The following is a 19,539-nucleotide window of genomic DNA, read 5'->3' as shown; positions in this document are numbered from 1 at the left end:
TATTTTCAGTTGTAGTTCTGCATTAAAATAGCACTTATTTTATTGATTAAATCATTGCATGTTCAAAGATTATGGTTAGAAGTTATCCTCCCATGTGTGTATATATGTGTGGTCCTCTAAAGTTTAAGCACATAAGCTGCTAGAAGAGTAAGATGCTGGCTGGCTATATTCTTTCTGCATTTATCTAATCCACACTTTTTTTGTTTGACTGTGAGTCATTTCTTGTTCGTTAGAGGAAATATGATTTGTTTTATCTTTTTTTTTTTCTTTTTAGGCAAACGCAGGCAGGTCTGAGAGTTTAAACGCTGTTTCATGGGCGTGCATAAATTAGCTATTAAGATCTCCTTCGAAGCATGGGAGAGCTGCAGTGTTTGCAGCTGCTCAGACCTGACTCACATGCTGCATGATTGCCCGATGTGTGTCGATGTTACCGATGTTTATGCAGGAGTGCGACATTGGATAGATCTGAGAAGACAGCAGTTTGCATCCTTATGCTCGGGTAAGTTCTGGAATCATTAGCATATTTTCGCAGCTAGGTTCTGTGTAGAATCGCAGCTGCGATCGCATTAGCGTTCGCTGCTGAATCAGAGTTAACCAAACACTACCTGTAGAGACTAAAGCTGCATACACAAGTAAAGATTATCTGTCCAACCATCCAACTAGTTGATTGGTTGGAATGAAAATCTGGTAAGGTATGAAAGCAAATGACAATCAGCAATTTGCTCCCAAACGCCGGAAAATGGACAAAAACTGTTGTTTTAACAAATTGTTTAGATCAAACATTTAACAAACTTGACTGACGACCATTTTCATCAGTTTTATGGCATTTATGAGCAAATTGCTGATAATCAGTTACTCCCATACCTTACCAGATTTTCATTCCAACCAATCAACTAGTTGGATGGTTGGACAGAAAATCTTTACATGTGTATGCAGCTTATGGCCCGAATTCAATTTAAGCCGAGCCGCGATACTTTTTTGCCTCCCAGACTTTTCGCCTACATCGCGTGTTTTGCAGACGGAAAAGTATTGCACGCGTGCCCTCGTATCGCCGTATTCAATGTGAAAGTAGGCAAAAACGGGACCCGGCGAAGCTTAAACAAGCGGAAAGTCCTGACAGATTTGGGGAAATAAGCCTGACACCCCCAAAAGATGCTCTGACATGGTGGTTCCTTATGTTACCTCCCGATTTGGCTTGATGAAGGTATTTGGTGTTTTTAAACGGGCTCAATAGCTGCTAAATAGCGTTTTTGTATAAGTGGTGCAGAATAGTATTCTGGAGGTTTTTTGGCAGAAAATAACTTATCCCAGCAAATTTGGGGTACATGAAAATGGGGGCCAGCATATTTTAAAGTTGCTAAAGTGAAGTTAAAAAAATTGTGAAAAATCCACCTGCCGCAAGCCCCTGCAATGAAAAAAACACTTGTGGCATACTTGGGCACTCCCCCCCAGAGTCAAGTTCGCTAGTTTTTAACTTTGTCCCCCGACATTTCTTTTCGCCCCCAAATTCAAAGTGATTTTTTGGGGTGTCCTTAAGTGTTTTGTTTTTTTTGGACACAGTTTACGTTTGGGGGACTGTCTGAAGGCTGCACGGTGGTTGCCGCAACGTTGCACCCCAAAACCCCAATTCTGCACTTTTTTCCGCCTGCTATTCATAGGCGAATCTTTTCGCCTATTACATTGCATTGACTTTCCGCCTAAGCGGAAAGTCTTTCAAATTGAATACCGCGATACTTTTCCGCCTGGCAAAATGACGTCATCGGCGAAAAGGTTTCACCAAAAACACGCGAAAACGGCTTTTCGCTCCAAATTGAATATGGTCCTAAGGAGAAGATGTTTTTAAGAGTAGTTATCACCTTTTTTCAGGGTTTATTCTGATGGACACTTCTGTACATTAGGTGACCAGTACAGGAAGTACTCAAGCATCGGAGTTCAGCAGCACATCTGGTATCATTGAAGAGAAGACAGGTAGGCATTATGATAATTGTTGAGAAATAACTCTGTCTACATGCTTGCCGAAAGAGACCTTCAAGAATACAAGAGAGTCCATTCTAAGGTTGCAATAGAGTAGGGCAGCGTGGGAAAGCCATTTGGTAAAAACCACTAGCTGTTTTGGAATGATCCAAAGTACGGTATCCCTTAGAACAGTATAGTGAATAGAGATTGCTTTATTTTGAGAGGAAGGTTGAACCAATAATAAATCTAGTGAATTTCTCCAGTCCTTATATGAGAAACATCTTATAACAAGTCGCCAATGTGTAGGGTCTACATTTACATTCGTCAGGAGATGTTTACCTGATCTTGATATTGTTCCACAATTAATTTATCCAGTTAGGTACAGCATTTGAAAAATAATGAGGATGTTTGTAGAGGGCCCCATCATGATTTTACTATGGAGCTGTCAGGAGCAGCAGATGCAGGACAGGTGCTACAGCGAAGTTCTGCTCCTCTTTATCAACCACTTGGTTACTATGGATGCTACAGAGAGGATGGACGGGACGCTTGAAGTGAGATCACTTTCTGCTGTAACTAGCACTAGGTGCTCAGCTCCTGTGGAACATTGATAAGCTGCATGCACCTACATAATTCTTAGCTTGGGGGCAGCGAAAGGTGAAGACCATGATTTGCCCGATTCTAGAAAATAATTCTAGAGGTAAGGTGCTCGCCAACACAGGGGCCCAGGCATTTATAATTAAGTCCCTGTATACCTCTTCTAATGTTCACTTTGGTGACAAACTGATTTAAGGACTGAAGTAACTGGGGGCTACCAGGTTGATCTCTCTGGGTGGTCTAAGGTGGGTAGTACTCTGGTAAACCTGCTAAGACTGTGGAAACATTTTGTTCTGTTTGTTAAAAAAATGAATAGAGTTGTAAAAAGTTGCAACTAGTCTACAATGTTGAATCGGAGAGCAACATGAGTTTTTTCTACTGAACAAATCTATTCTGATATGTAGGAAATACGTTTCCTTGATATCGCCACATTCAGTGTGCTAATTCTGTAGCCTGGAATATAATAAAATGTACAATATAACACAAAATAAATGAGAGGAAGCCATTTCAGACTTAAGCAATGGTGATTATTGACAAGCTGATGTAAGAGTACTTCTAACTACAGCTATGGCTTCTGGCAGTTTCTTGGAATTAAGGATTCTTTTTCTGATCATATGTCCCCACTCCCTTATAAGCTCCAACATATCCAGAGGTGTCTGCCTGCTCCTCGCGTCCTGAAATGCCTTTGCCTTTGCCGCTCTCATCAAAACGCTCCTTGTGTGAGCCAGTGTACTTTGAAGTGTCTGTTAGACGATCCACTACCCCTGCAGACACAGCTTTCTGTAAAGCAAAGCAGAGTTATGCTGTTAGTATTAATACCGTAGCTAGTCATGCAGTGCCCACCATTACATCAGCAAATTACATCTCACACCAAGACAATGTCATTCCTAATAACTTTCTATACAGAGCCGCGGAATCACTAGCATTTGGGAGACAAAATACAAACTTTTACGGCTCAATCCTATGAGGTGTGAATTTGTTTCATGAAAATCACAGACATCGCACAAATGCGCGACCCAAAAAATGCGAGTTCCAATTAGAAATAGCAATTTGCAGTAGTCGTGATGAATTTGTGTAACGTTTCGAAAAAATGTGACATGGACGAAGTGGGGAAAGCATCCTGGACCCTCAAATAAGTGATGACGGAGACAGCGAAACCATATAGAAGGCTGTTAATGGCCATAAGGAGAGTATTGGAGGTTTTCAAAAGGTGTCAAATGGGTGATTTTTTTGCACTTTTTTAATGGCTGAAAAATTATACCAAGCAAGTGTTCAAATGTAAGTCTTTGCAGACATGTTGTAGTACAGAAAAAGGTCTGTATAGTAATGTTTCACTGTTTTTATACAAGTTTGTAAAAAGTTAGAATAAACACTTTTACTTCTCACCTGCAAGTTCAAAAACCACTCTCCCATCAATACATCATTCACACCCCACATACCTGTATCACATAATTTACACCTCCACATACCTGTACCACATAATTTACACCCCACATACCTGTACCACATCATTTACACCTCCACATACCTGTACCACATCATTTACACCCCACATACCTGCACCACATCATTTACACATCCACTTACGTGTCCCGCATCATGTACACCTCCACGTACCTGTCCCACAACATATATACCTCCATGTACCTGTCCTACATCATTTACACCTCCACATACCTGTCTCATATCATTTACGCCTCCACATCCCTGTACCACATCATTTACGCCTCCACATCCCTGTACCACATCATTTAGACCCAACATTCCTGTCCCACATAATTTACACCCCACATACATGTACCACATCATTTACACCTCAACATACCTGTCTCATACCATTTACACCTCTACATCCCTGTCCCACATCATTTACACCCCACATACCGGTCACACGTCATTTACACTCAACATTCCTGTCCCACATCATTTACACCCCACATCCCTGTACCTCATCATTTACACCTCCATATACCTGTACCACATCATTTACACCCCACATCCCTGTCCCACATCATTTACACCTCCACATACCTGTACCACATCATTTACACCCCACATCCCTGTACCACATCATTTACACCTCCACATCCCTGTCCCACATCATTTACACCTCCACATAACTGTACAACATAATTTACACCCCACATACCTGTACCACATCATTTACACCCCACATACCAGTCCCACATCATTTAACCAATTATTGAGCTGTTTAGAGAAATTCACCTGAAAACTAACATGTTTTTATTGGCCAAATGATGCTATTCAGAGTCCTCTAAGTGCATGATATTCATTGGGAGGAGTGTACCAGAGGTTCTGCATTGTATGCCGACATTTTTACCTTAAAATAACGATTTTCCCTACCTTTTCACCTGCTCACCGGGGTGCGCACAAAACAAATTTTCTTCGTAAAATCAATGTTTGGAATTGGATTGCAAGTGTTAACGGCCCACAGTGGCAGAGTTATGCTGTTAGTATTAATACCGTAGCTAGTCATGCAGTGCCCACCATTACATCAGCAAATTACATCTCACACCAAGACAATGTCATTCCTAATAACTTTCTATACAGAGCCGCGGAATCACTAGCATTTGGGAGACAAAATACAAACTTTTACGGCTCAATCCTATGAGGTGTGAATTTGTTTCATGAAAATCGCAGACATCGCACAAATGCGCGACCCAAAAAATGCGAGTTCCAATTAGAAATAGCAATTTGCAGTAGTTGTGGTGAATTTGTGTAACGTTTCGAAAAAATGTGACATGGACGAAGTGGGGAAAGCATCCTGGACCCTCAAATAAGTGATGACGGAGACAGCGAAACCATATAGAAGGCTGTTAGTGGCCATAAGGAGAGTATTGGAGGTTTTCAAAAGGTGTCAAATGGGTGATTTTTTTGCACTTTTTTAATGGCTGAAAAATTATACCAAGCAAGTGTTCAAATGTAAGTCTTTGCAGACATGTTGTAGTACAGAAAAAGGTCTGTATAGTAATGTTTCACTGTTTTTATACAAGTTTATAAAAAGTTAGAATAAACACTTTTACTTCTCACCTGCAAGTTCAAAAACCACTCTCCCATCAATACAACATCATTCACACCCCACATACCTGTATCACATAATTTATACCTCCACATACCTGTACCACATCATTTACACCCCACATACCTGTACCACATCATTTACACCTCCACATACCTGTACCACATCATTTACACCTCCACATACCTGTACCACCTGAGTGTACCAGAGGTTCTGCATTGTATGCCGACATTTTTACCTTAAAATAACGATTATCCCTATCTTTTCACCTGCTCCCCGGGGTGCGCACAAAACAAATTTTCTTCGTAAAATCAATGTTTGTAATTGGATTGCAAGTGTTAACGGCCCACAGTGGATAGGATTGAGCCCTTATAATGGCATCCTCTTATAGTGCCTTGTAAAACTATTCACCCCCCCTGGCTTTTTACCTTTTTTATTACATTACAAACAATAATTTTAAATTTTTTTTTTTAAATCTGAATTCCATAGCTGCATACACACACAACAATTTTTTGAACGATTATTGTTAAACGATATTGTTTAACGATAATCGTTTGAAAAAAATCGTTCACTTTCTGAGTCAAACGATGAACGATTATCGTTCATGCGCATTCACATTTGTAGTTTGTAGTTCAGTCAGACTTGTCAACTCAACGATTTTCGGTAAAGGAATATGTAAAAATCGTTCATTACACTTTAAAAAATCTGACAGATAATCTGACAGAAAATCGTTCATAAATTTGTTGGTAACAAAATTGTTGTGTGTGTATGCAGCTTTAGTGATGGATCTGCACAAAATAGTCTGATTTGGTGAATTGAAATTAGATAAATATATATATAAAAAAAATCTTTATAAATAAAATTCTGAAAATTGGCATGTGCACCCCCTTTGCTATGAAGCCCCTCAAAAGTTCTGGTGCAACCAATTACCTTCTGAAGTCACATAATTAATGAAATGAAGTCCACCTGTATGAAATCTAAGTGTCACATGATCTGTCAGTATAAACACACCTTTTCTGAAAGGCCCCAGAGACTGCAACACCACTAAGCAAGATGCATCACACCATGAAGACCAAGGAGCTCTCCAAACAAGTCAGGGACAAAGTTGTTGAGAAGTACAATTTTGGGTTGGGTTATAAAAAAATATTAAAATCTTTGATGATCCCCCGGAGCACCATCATCCATCATCATCAAATGGAAAGAACATGGTACCACAACAAACTTGCCAAGAAAGGGCCGTTCATCAAAACTCACAGACCGGGCAAGGAGGGCATTACTCAGAGAGGCAGCACAGAGACCAAAGGTAACCCTGAAGGAGCTGCAGAGTTCCACAGCAGAGACTGGTGTATCTGTGCATGTGACCACAATACGCCGTACACTCCATAGAGCTGGGCTTTATGGAAGAGTGACCACAAAAAAGCCATCACTTAGTGATAAAAATAAGAAGACACGATTTTAGTTTGCCAAAAGGAATGTGGGCGACTCCCCAAATGTATGGAGGAAGGTGCTCTGGTCAGATGAGACTAAAATTGAACTTTTCGCCCACCAAGGAAAACGCTATGTCTGGCGCAAACCCAACACATCCCATCACCCCAAGAACTCCATCCCCACACTGAAACATGGTGGTGGCAGCATCATGCTGTGGGGATGTTTTTCAGCAGCAGGGACTGGGAAACTGATTCGAGTCGAGGGAAAGATGGATGGTGCTAAATGCAGGGATATTCTTGAGCAAAACCTGTTTCAGTCTGCCTGTGATTTGAGACTGGGACAGAGATTCACCTTCCAGCAGGACAATGACTTGAATCATACTGCTAAAGCAACACTCGAGTGGTTTAAGGGGACACATTTAAATGTGTTGGAATGGCCTAGTCAAAGCCCAGATCTCAATCCAATTGAGAATCTGTGATCAGACTTGAAGATTGCTGTTCACAAGGAAACCATCCAACATGAAGGAGCTGGAGCAGTTTTGCCTTGAGGAATGGGCAAAAATCCCAGGGGCAAGATGTGGCAAGCTCATAGAGACTTATCCAAAAGGTGGCTCGACAAAGTACTGACTTTAGGGAGGTGAATAGTTATGCACGCTGAAGTTTTCTGTTATGTTGTCCTAAATGTTGTTTGATTCACAACATAAAAAAAAAAACACAACTTCACAGTTGTAGGCATGTTCTGTGAATGAAATGATGCACACCTTCAAACAATCCATTTTAATTCCAGGTTGTGAGGCAACAAAACATGAAAAATGCAAAGGGGAGTGAATACTTTTGCAAGGCACTGTATATACCTTTGATGAAGGTCACTACGTATTTGAGCAGAACAAGAAGAAGCTGGTGCTACACTGAGATGTAGGGTTCCTTTCCGTGCACATCGTTTTAGCAGAGGATTTCTATATATTATGTTACATGCTTACTCATTGGGGACTATTTACTAAAAAAGTGGAAATGTTCAGTAACCCATAACAATCAATAATCAATTAGATTTTATTGATGTAATACACTTTCAATAATGAAGGCAAATGATTGATTGGCCAAGCGGGGTACGGCTCATTTGTACTCTGTTAATAAACAACCTCATTACCCCTTCCTCCAAATGCAAAATATTTCTGTTGCCTAACCTTTATTTACTACTGAGTCAAGTAAATAATGAGAAGAATATTTTTTGTATCATCAATGAATTAAATAAGCAGTTTGTCTTTTTCTAGACAATATGCAACAGTTGTCTGGAAGCAATGAAGCCAAGCATTCTGGACCATGCCATGTTAGGTCCTGTAATGTTCCAAACGTTTACATAACTTTACAGTTCTGGACCCAAAAGAGGAAGAGGTCGAAGGCTGACTAGCAGGTAATAGCCCATTGAAATGGAACATAATAGGAGCAAACAGGACTTCTAGCATGTCTGTACACACATGTATGTATGAAAATGGAAAAGCATCTGCAAACAATAAAAGTCCTTTTGTCATATGCTTCATGTTATATCTTTTAATGTGATAGAAATACACCATTTAAAACCTATTGTTCAGTGTAATCACTATTATATATTCTGCTGCGAGATTACAACTTCCTCAACAGACAGATCAGTAAGGAGGACAGGAGGCAGTAAAACATTTTAGCAGCTGTGAACTTATAGTGACAAACATGTCACATTTTCCACCACATCTGCTTACGAATATTATATCAAGCTGCAAACATAGGACAGTACAGTGAAATAAATCATAATATTATCCACTAATTGAAGGCTTATTATCCCCTTCCAGAGGGGCAGGCTATGCTGGTCTGCAGAGAGTTAATCCGCATACACACTTAACGATATGCTCCATGAGCGATATCGTGAAGTGTTTCCCCTGCACTGCCGGGTTCAATGTTGTTAACGACATTGAGCATACACACTGAACGATATCGTCCAGTGAGGGCACCCTCCCTCATCCCCGTACTTGCAGACCCTGACGATATCATCAGGTTGCCCTGCAAGTACAGCTGCGTACACACTGGCCGATATTGTTAACGATTGAACAATATCGTTATCGTTCACAATATCGTCCAGTGTGTATGCAAGATATCATTAACGATGCGCGCTCCAGCGGATCGTTAAAGATATCTTTCATCTGACGATACAATCATATTGTGCATGTTCAGGGATGCTGCCGGTGACGTCACTGAACGATATTGTTAACGATATCATTCAGTGTATAGGCTCAATGACGTTGTCATTGAGCCCGGCAGACACTTAATGATATCGCCATGGAGTGATATCGTTAAGGGTGTACATCGTTATCGTTCATATCGCCTAGTGAGTATTCCACAATACTCCAGTGCTCTACCTCATACTAGGAAGACAAATGAAAGATAAGAAAATCATGTGTACAAATAGAATATCTCCAACATCATACAGTGGTTCTTGGGAGTAAAAAATGGTGCAATAAAAAAAATCGCAGCCCATAGGAAAAATGCCTACTATAAGTATATATGAAATTAGTTGAGCTGCCATTAGACTACTAATAGTATGGGAGCACTGGAAAAAAGAAATCATTTACATAGCCAAATATAAATACTTAGCAAAGGTCAAAATACAATGTTGTGCACAAATGAACATACTGATGGAGCATGGCACTTCTATTGCAAAGCAAGGACACGCACTAGTTGCTGCGATCACTCACACATATGGCCAATGTGATCATACAAGGCATATTTTGCGCCTGGTTTGTCTGAAATAACATCACTCGCTTTGTATACTGGGGAGATGATTGGAGTGATGACCCCATCATGCATTGTTATCTTAATACTAGAGCCCAGTTCAGTATCAAAGATTCTTATGCCCACCTTTCTCAGGACAGTTTGTATTGTAAGAATCAGCACAGAATGTAGCCTGCTCCTCCTAGTATATTATTCTGTCACTAGATTCCCAAGCCCTATGTTGCTGCTACATGCAGTACTTTTTCCTGACTTCTGCTAGTGACATTGGCTTACTTCCTGACTCACTTATTAATCCCAGTCTACAGTGTGATTCATTACCCCCGACCCAGCCCATTCTTCCTTTATGTAGCATTTAAAACACAGAGCTACATGTCTGGAACCGTTACCTGGATAAGGGCCTGTCCTAACCAGTCACTCAGCCCACACCTTGTAAAATCAATCATCTGTACTGTATCTGAGCACTATGATACATGATGCATTGCTCACCAACATTTTTAGAAACACTATGGAGGTAATGTATGAAGTGCACTGGATGCATAGAGCAAATCGCTTCATTTTCCATGGGTTTGCCTAGATGGTCTGACTGCTGTACACCTACTCTCTGATGTCAGGAGACGCCTCTGCAAGCTAAAAGTGTGTTCTGAGCAACTAAATATATATTCTATGATTCTTTTATGTATTTCTACATTTTGTTCCACATTCTGCAAATCGAAAGCCCAAAATGCGTCCTATTAAAAGTACAAATGACATCCGAACTCCACCAGTTGGGGTCACATGCTCCTCCACACAGAAAGGAACACCCCTACAATAATCCGTCCTCCCGGTCCAAACAGAGCCTCACAACATCGCAAAGTACTATTCTGTGCTGCGCTCAGCCTTTATGCACTGTAGGTAACAGCATGGGGAGACCTTTATGCATCTAGAATAAAATAAGAGTTTCTCACAGTGGTTCCGGCGCTGGCTGGTTCTTTACCCTCTACAAGTTTATGGATGTCTGCTAAAGCCTCATCTGCCGGCTTCCCAGGGAATCTCTTTGTCGAGAGCAGTTCCAGGACCTTTTGAAATTGTTCATAACTGATCACATGGGATGCCTTACTTCTGAAACAGATAATAGAACAAAACATCAGTTGCTGTAGGCAACAAACAACAATAATGTTAAAGTTATGTTAAATATTATCTAAATAGATTTTACTCATATGGTGATATTATATTTTGGGGGTTTATACCCAGGTACAGTAGTTATATATGTGGCTCACTATACACAAAACTAGGGCAGCAATGGTTGACAGCATGGCCCTGCAATTTTGTTTTGGATTTGTTTATATTAACACAATGTATTTGTCATACTTAAATGCTGGTCCTTCCTAAATACTGTATAATAAGACTTACTTGAACTTCGTGAAGGCAATGTCCACATCTGTGATGGTGCATCCGGCCTCTAGTATGCCGCAATCCTTGCAGAGTTTGCTAAAGTTTTTGCCGGTCATATCATTTACAGATGCTTTGGAACTACCGTAAGATGCAAATTTACGGAATGATTTCTCTAGGTCCTGAGACATCTGAAGAAAACAACACAAACAGTGAGGGTCACCTGGAGAGTATACAACATTCATACAGTAATGACCACAGTAATTACATCATGCCGTGGTTGTATGCAGTAGTTTAGGGAACTTACAGATGCACCACTATAGCAGTTAGGTTCAGGTATTGCTATACACACATAATATGGAGTGTATGCAAAGGGAGCAAATGCATTACACTTAGGAAAGAGACCAGAACATATGAATTTATATTACCCAGCTCCTTAACATGATGGGGCTCCTGTGTAATGCTGCATACACACGTAAAGATTATCTGTCCAACCAGCCAACTAGTTGATTGGTTGGAATGAAAATCTGGTAATGTATGGGAGTAAATGATGATCAGCAATTTGCTCCTAAATGCCAGAAAACAGATGAAAATGGTCGTCAGACAAGTTTGAACAAATTGTTTAGATGAAACATTTAACAAACAACAGTTTTTGTCCATTTTCCGGCGTTTGGGAGCAAATTGCTGATTGTCATTTGCTTTCGTACCTTACCAGATTTTCATTCCAACCAATCAACTAGTTGGATGCTTGGACAGAAAATCTTTACATGTGTACCAAGCTTAACAATGTTAGGCCACAAGTGGGCTACTGCTACATATTACAATATACAGGTTGAGTCTCCGATATCCAAAATGCTTGGGACCAGGGGTATTTTGGATAAAGGAATATTCCGTATTCTGGAATAATTGTATATCATAATGAAATATCTTGGGAATGGGACCAAAATATACACACAGAATGCATATATGTGTTATATACACCTTATACACACAGCCTGCAGGTACTTTTATACAAAATTATTAAAAATATTGTGGCTCAAACAAAGTTTGTGTACATACATAAAATTCATTTATGTTTCATATACACCCTATACGCAAAGTATGAAGGTAATTTTATACAATATTTTTAATAATTTTGTGCCTTAGACAAAGTTTGTGTACATTGAACCATCAAAAATCAAAGGTTTCATTAACTCAGTCAAGCCAAAAATATTCTGTATTTCGGAATATTTGGATATGGGAGACTCAACCTGTATAACTATAGTGACCTCTTGCGATTTATTTTATGGTTCCATGCTCAAAATATGTTTTTAGGGGTTCTTGATCTTGTTGCTGGCTATGGTATTTCAAGAAAGAAAATCTATCTGAATAAGGTAGAGCAGATGCTGTGCTAGCTCGTTAATTATTTATATTATGTCTGCATGTGGCCATTGAACATTATCTTACAATAAAAAGAAAACAGTGTTCGTCACCTCTCAAATAACACACAAAAAACATGAAACAGAAGCCACATGCGCCTTACAGTTTCTTAAATACACATCCATGTGTCTGATACCTCTCTCATTGCTAAACACAGTCATTACTGTAAGTAAAAACATTTTTTAAATTACAGAGCAAAAACACAAAAGAAAATAAATGGATAATAGAAGTCTGAATTGTGCACCTTGATCCTTCTGTCCACTGGATAAACCACCTCTCTAGCTTGTTATTGCCTGTTTGAAATGGATAGTGTACCAACAGCAGTGTCTCTTTCCTGCTGACATCACAGTCACACTGTGACATAGATCTGAGCCATGACATCATCCTGCAAGGGGAGGTGCACTTCCACTACCAGGGAATGAAGACCATTTTATGAAGCAATGGGATATACAATGTCTGTTTTACAGAATATAGAATATGCCCAATTCTGGATTTAATAAATTAAAACCTTATCTGACATTTAACATACACAGCGGCCCGCAACATACATACATCAGGTAAATTTGGGGTCTATTTATTAAGCCTTGGATGGAGATAAAGTGGACAGAGATAAAGTACCAACCAACCAGCTCCTGTCATTTTTCAAACAGCCTGTGACATGGCAGTTAGGAGCTGATTGGCTGGTACTTTATCTCCATCCAAGGCTTAGTAAATAGACCCCATTGATTGAACTTCTCAGGTCGCAGCACTAGTACAAACAAACCACGCCCCCAAATTGTCTAGACCCACCCTTATGATGAAGCCACACCGCTCTAAAGTCCAGGAATGTGGATTATTTTGTGGCTGTGCCCAGTCTGTCCTGATGCTGCAGCAGCTGCTGTATTAGTGCACATGGCCATGCGAGTTGGGATTTATTTATTGACAAGCAACAATTTGGGTGCGCATGAATAATGTAAAAGTAGCAATACCTTGAGGCCAAGAACGGTCAGATGATCTGCCTAATATTCATTATTTGTTATTTTCACCAAAATATTTTTTTATTAAAACTTATCAAATAGACAACAAAGAACATAGACCTAGTGTGAAGACAATACAATAGAGAATGTACATTCCATATCAAGGTCAAATTCAAATGCCAGAAACAAGCACATGTTATAAGGTTCATGTATTTAAGTCTTCAAATATTTACCATTTCTAGAGACTGCTGTGTTTTAAAAATGTGTCCATAGAATTTGCCCATGGAAATGTCCCATGTTTTCAGTATTGACCAGCTAAGCAGTATAATACCTCTTATTCTGTAAAGGCAATGTATTTATCACTCTGTATTCTAAATACATTGGTATATAAAATGAACATGTATCGAAGAGGTTTTGAAAGCAGTGAACAGCATTTATAACCAAGCACAACAATCATATTGGGCATCACTTTCTCCTAGTCAGCACTGCTTGTATTTATACTGTAAATGATCAACAGCAAGGAGTCCTTCAGTCCTTGGAAATTATTTAGAAATGTAGGCAACGGGTGTGGTTTATGTCAACATGGTCATAATGTCAACATTGGACATGTCGACATACATCATGTAGGTCCTGATGAAATGTTGACATGTTAGAATGTCGACATATTGGACATGGTGGCTCAGCAGTCACTTACCTGCCCCTGAGAGCTGCAACAGCCCCATCGCGACTTCCGGCAATCATTTGACCGATCACTTCCGGGTCAGACCTCCAATGCTCTTGCGTTCCGGTGAGTATTCGTCCCCTATCCCTAACCTCCCACCCCATCCCCGCAGCTTAACCCTAACCTCACCCTAGTGCCTAATCCCGTCCATAGCCTAACCCAAATGTCAATATTCTGACATTATAACTGTTGACATTGTGGTGTCAACATTGGAAATGTTCACCTATTGCCTACATCCCGTTAGCAACTTTGTTTTGTCTCATTTGCAGAGGATTGCAGGAGACAGTGATGGATAATCATGGAGAGTTCAAACCAGTAGAGCTCATTTTATATAAGAGATTAAGACATAGAGTACAAAAATTACCCCAATGTGTTTCATCACACTGATACAAACACTTCATCAGGGGGGGAAACAAACACCCTAATACCATGAAAACTGAAGTATAAATAAGGTGTTTTAAGAGGGAAATAGAATTTGCCCATGCACCTGCATAATAGGGTGTCTAATGTGTATGTGCAAGCAATTCTGCACTCAGCCAGATTCAATATGGCATCACAGGTGACGCTGGTCAGTCAATATGATCATATCCTGCCTTGCTCTTATTATGCAAGAGCTCCCGGCTACAGTGATCAGACACTGCCAAGGACAGCCAGAGAACGGAGGGCCACAGTACAGCTCTCACAAATGCATGGTTACGCCTCACTGAACTATGTGAAAATATAGCAATAGTAAGTGGGGATTGGGTGGCATAGGTAAGCTGGAGCAGTATGATGTTGGGCTCAGCGGGCATCATTGGAGGCAGAAGGAGTTGCTACGAGCGTGGGGTGCTCGAAGGGCAAGTGCTCAACCCCATCTGCCTCTAACTGTGCATGATATAAACACATTAGTATTTTGGTCCCATTATTTATTGCAGCTTTTTTTTTTTTTCGGTCCCCCCCATCATCCTGTTTGTCTATGTCATCTCTGCCCCCTCCCCTATCTGTCTCTATTATCTGTTCCCCTCCACGTCTTTCTCTCTATTATCTGTGTCCTCTACCTCCCTCTCTCATTTGTTACCACTCACATATTTTTGCTCCTGTCACCACTCCCATCTTAAGGGGGGTTTGTTGATGGGGACGGAGCACAATGGCTCCAGGCATTGACAGGAGGGAATGGTCCTGTGCCTCCAAATTATGGTGGGGAGAAAAGAGGCTGTGTGTCTGGGAGTCAGGCAGCTAGTGAGTGCTGTGAGGGGGATTGGCCTCCTTTCAGCGCTCACTGTGATATTTAGTAGGTTATATAATAGATACATATATTTACTCTCAGTGGATACTTTATTACTGCATCATCAGCAAATAACCATATTTGGTTAGTGGGCAGGGTGATGACGTTCTACAAAAGAGCCAAGCAGGAGCTAGCAAAGACCAGCACATGTGCCAATTTGGAGGAGGCCTCCACTCTGCTCTTTAGAAAGCGGACTGGTGACCACAGAAGGGGAGCTGTGACCTCAAAAGGCCGGGTCTACCCAGCATTGCCACTCCCGGTAGTAACCTTCCACTCCGCAAACTGCTGTAATTACATTCTAACTCTTTCCCAATCCTAATGCTTAACTCTACAGCAATTTAATCTGGATGAATATTCACAGTAAATAACTATACATTTGAGATCTATTATCTGAAATGCGTGGGAGTTAGGGTTCTCAGCTAAAGGGATTTTCCATAATTTGAAACACTGTGCCTGATATACTGAATAAAATGTACCATGAATTGCTCCACACTGCCACTGGCATTCTCCTCCTCACATGGACTATAGAAAGAAATGCTTTATGATCATGTACACACCAGAATAGGGAAGAAATCGCCACCAAATGACTTTTGCCTGTGAAATGGTTGTTGGTATCAAAAGGGACTGGTTTGAGCATCTCAGACTGCCTCTCTGTTGGGATTTTCATACACAACGATATCTAGAACTTACAAAGAATGATGAGCAAAACAAAACACATCCAGTGAGTAGCAGATCTGTAGGTAAAAACGGTTTGCTTATGAGAGATGTCAGAGGAGAATGGCCAAAACGGTTCAATTTGACAGAGAGGCGACCATAACTCTGAAAAGCAGCAGATGGTCACACCGGGCTCCACTCCTGTCAACTAAGAACAGGAAACTTAGGGCCTGATTCAGAGCTGCTCGTAAGCGGCCGCTCGTTCGCTCCGAGCGATGTTTGCCCAACTGCGCATGCGTATGGATCGTTATACGCATGCGCAAACCAGTCAGTGCGGTCGAAATTTATGTGCTCGCAAAATAGCAAATGCCTGATAATTTGAGTGACAGAATGAGGCGTATGTGGGTGGTAACAGGGGAAGGTGCTTGAAAATGGGGAGTGGAGATCCGAACGCAGGCGTGCTTAAAGGTCAAAACGGGCGTTTTAAGGGTGTGCATAATTAATACAGCAGCGTCATTGACCACGTCACTGGGTTATTTTATAGCCAGAACTGCTCGCAAAATTGTGGTAGCAAAAACCAACCACAAGAATAGCGAGCAGTTCATACCCTGGTCGATGTACTCGATTAATGTAATAAATAGCGGACATGACGTAGGATGCGAGCGGCCAGGGGGCATATTTTTTCAAAAAACGACCGCAAGTTTTGTTCGCTCGTTCAGACATAGAGGCGTGAACAGACCGCAAAGAGCGAATGGTTCATTTGAATAGCCACCCCTATTTTCTGAACGAGCGAGCGCAAATAGCGTCCGGCTCTGAATCAGGCCCTTAGACCACAATGGGGCACATACTCAACAAAACTTGACAGTTTGATGATTGTCTGACCACCATCACACCCATCCTTCACTCCCTTGGGCTGTTCTACCTCTCTGACCATTCCTTCTTGGTCTTCTTTCAAGTCTCCTCTCCATCCCCCCCGGTTCCACTAACGGTAGTTAGTTCTGTTCTTGGACCACTCCTATTCTCCCTCTATACATCTTCTTTAGGTGAACTCATCAGATCTTTTGGCCTCCAATATCATCTCTATGCTGAGAATACTCAAATCTACCTTTCATCCCTGACCACTCCCCCTCACTTGTATCTCCAACTGTCTTTCTGCTATCTTTTCCTGGATGTCCCAGCGCTTTTCTAAACTTAACATGTCTAAGACTGAGCTGATCATCTTCCCACTCTCCCGTATAACCTCACTTCCCACAATGTCATTATCTATTAATGGCACAACTATCTCCTCTAGCCCCCCAAGTGCGCTGTCTTGGAGTTATGCTTGACTACTCCCTCTCCTTCATACAACACATTCAGCACCTCTCTCAGTCCTGCCGTTTCCATCTCAAAAATATTTCCAGAATCAGACCCTTTCTCAACCTGGAGGCAACTAAGACCCTCATCCACTTACTGGTCATTTCCAGATTGGACTATTGTAACCTACTCTTATCTGGCCTCCCTGACTCCCACATCTCTCCACTAACATCTGTTCTCAGTGCTGCTGCTCGGCTCATCTTCCTCACCAAACGTTCTACATCTGCCTCCTCTCTCCTACAAGACCTACACTGGCTCCCCTTCCCCTTCAGAATCCAATTCAAGGTTCTTACACTCACTTACAAAGCCCTCGACCAATCCGCTCCAATTTACATCTCTGATCTTTTCTTGCTTCACACTCCTGTCCGCCCACTTTGCTCAACAAATGCATGCCGTCTCTCTTGCCAACTGATTACTTCCTCCCACGCCTGCCTCCAAGATTTTGCTCCTGGAACTCTCGCTCTCTCTATCAGACTCCACCTCTCTACAAATCTTCAAACAGGCTCTCAAGTCCCACTACTTCATCAAAGTCTTCCAGCTCTCATCCTAACCCGCTGCTCCATGCTTCTTGCTCAGTCTAAACCATCTGTCTCACTGCTGTCTATCTGCCCCACCCCTTTAGAATGTAAGCTCTCATGAGCATGGCACTCTCCCATTATGTGCTTCTCCTTCCCTCACTCACACGAACTTCTACTCCTAACTCCCCACAAAGGCACCGAATGCTGGCCATACACTAGTAAGATGCGATTCATCATACGTTTTCCCTTGAATTCCCTGGCAGTCCCGGCCACACGATTTGGTGCTTTTTTCACACACACGATAGGCATACGATTATGATGGATAATATGGGCTGCACATCTGATCATACGATATAAGAGCAGTGGGAGCGCGCATCGGATTGTATCCTACCTAAATACTACACGATCTCCACACAATGCATCGTACGATGCATCTAAATCGGGCAATCGGCCCGAAATCGCGCTAGTGTATGGCCAACTTCACACTTGATTGCCGACACCCTGCTGCTTATTTGAGTGTTATGAACACTATTGCACCAATGTTTATAAATATATGTACTTGTCCTGCATTATTTTGTACTATAAAGGCTGATACACACTAGACGATAAATTGAACGATATGGACAATAACGATATCGTTATCGTTCACTATCGTCCACTGTGTAAGCATGATATCGCTAATGAGCGTTCCCGCACATCGTTAATGATGTCATTCATCTCCTGAACTTGCAGGGCAACCTGACGATATTGTTCAGGAATGAGGGAGGGTGCTGTCACTGAACTACATCGTTAAAGATATCATTCAGTGTGTATGCTCAATGTCGTTCCAGGCATTGAGCCTGGCAGTTCAGGGAAAACACTTAATGATATGCTCCATGAGCCATATCGTTAAGTGTGTATGCAGCTTAAGTGGATTGTTTTCTTGTTTGCTCCTTTGTATGGCGCTGCGGAACACTTGTGGCACCATAAAAATAAAGCATAATAATAATGATAATAATAATAATAAAATCTCAAATTTCTGTTGAGACATAGGGGCATATTCAATTCCAGGCAAAAAGTCCCGTACTTTTCGCTGATTTTCCATGCGAAACAGTATCGTGCGCATCCCCGCTTATCCCTGTATTCAATTAGAAATCAGCGAAAACGGGACTCGGCGAAACTGTAACATGCGAAAAGTACTGTCAGATTTTGGGAAATCAGCCTGACACCCCCCAAAAGATGCACCGACATTGGGGATCACTATAGATACCCTCAAATAGGCCTGCTGAAGGTATTTGGGGTACTTAATTTATCTCAATAGCTGCTGTTCAGCATCTTTGCATAAGTGGTGAAGAATAGCACTTAGCAGTGTTTTTTGGTGAAAATAAGGAGTCCCAGCAGATTTGGGGTACATGAAATGGGTGCTAGCATATTTGAAAGTTGCTAAAGTGAAGTTTTAAAAAACGTAAAAAAATCCACCTGCCGCAACCACCTGCAAACTTAAAAACACCTGGGGCATACTTGGGGGCC

The 19,539-nt window shown here is 41.3% G+C and overlaps 1 protein-coding gene across 8 annotated transcripts in view; it reads right to left on the bottom strand.

Moving 5' to 3' along the window:
* LOC148526450 (tubulin polymerization-promoting protein family member 2-like) overlaps nucleotides 1–19,539 on the bottom strand; it is a 133,799-nt gene that overhangs the window by 54,328 nt on the left and 59,932 nt on the right. For 7 of the 8 annotated variants that reach the window (XM_088469880.1, XM_088469879.1, XM_088469875.1 and 4 more), the window contains 3 exons: nucleotides 11,167–11,336; nucleotides 10,722–10,875; nucleotides 955–3,330 (listed from right to left, as the gene is read on the bottom strand). In XM_088469880.1, the coding sequence (XP_088326006.1) occupies nucleotides 3,142–3,330; nucleotides 10,722–10,875; nucleotides 11,167–11,336 (513 nt within the window). In that variant the 3' untranslated portion in view covers nucleotides 955–3,141. Of the gene's footprint in view, nucleotides 1–954; nucleotides 3,331–10,721; nucleotides 10,876–11,166; nucleotides 11,337–19,539 lie in introns of those variants that run through there. The other variant, XM_088469878.1, reaches the window with a different exon arrangement.

Source organism: Taudactylus pleione, unplaced genomic scaffold (assembly GCF_031769625.1).
Source record: "Taudactylus pleione unplaced genomic scaffold, aTauple2 ptg000095l, whole genome shotgun sequence".
NCBI classification, from domain to species: Eukaryota; Metazoa; Chordata; class Amphibia; order Anura; family Myobatrachidae; genus Taudactylus; species Taudactylus pleione.
Note: the sequence above shows the minus strand (reverse complement) of the source record. Positions and strands in the feature narration are given on the sequence as shown.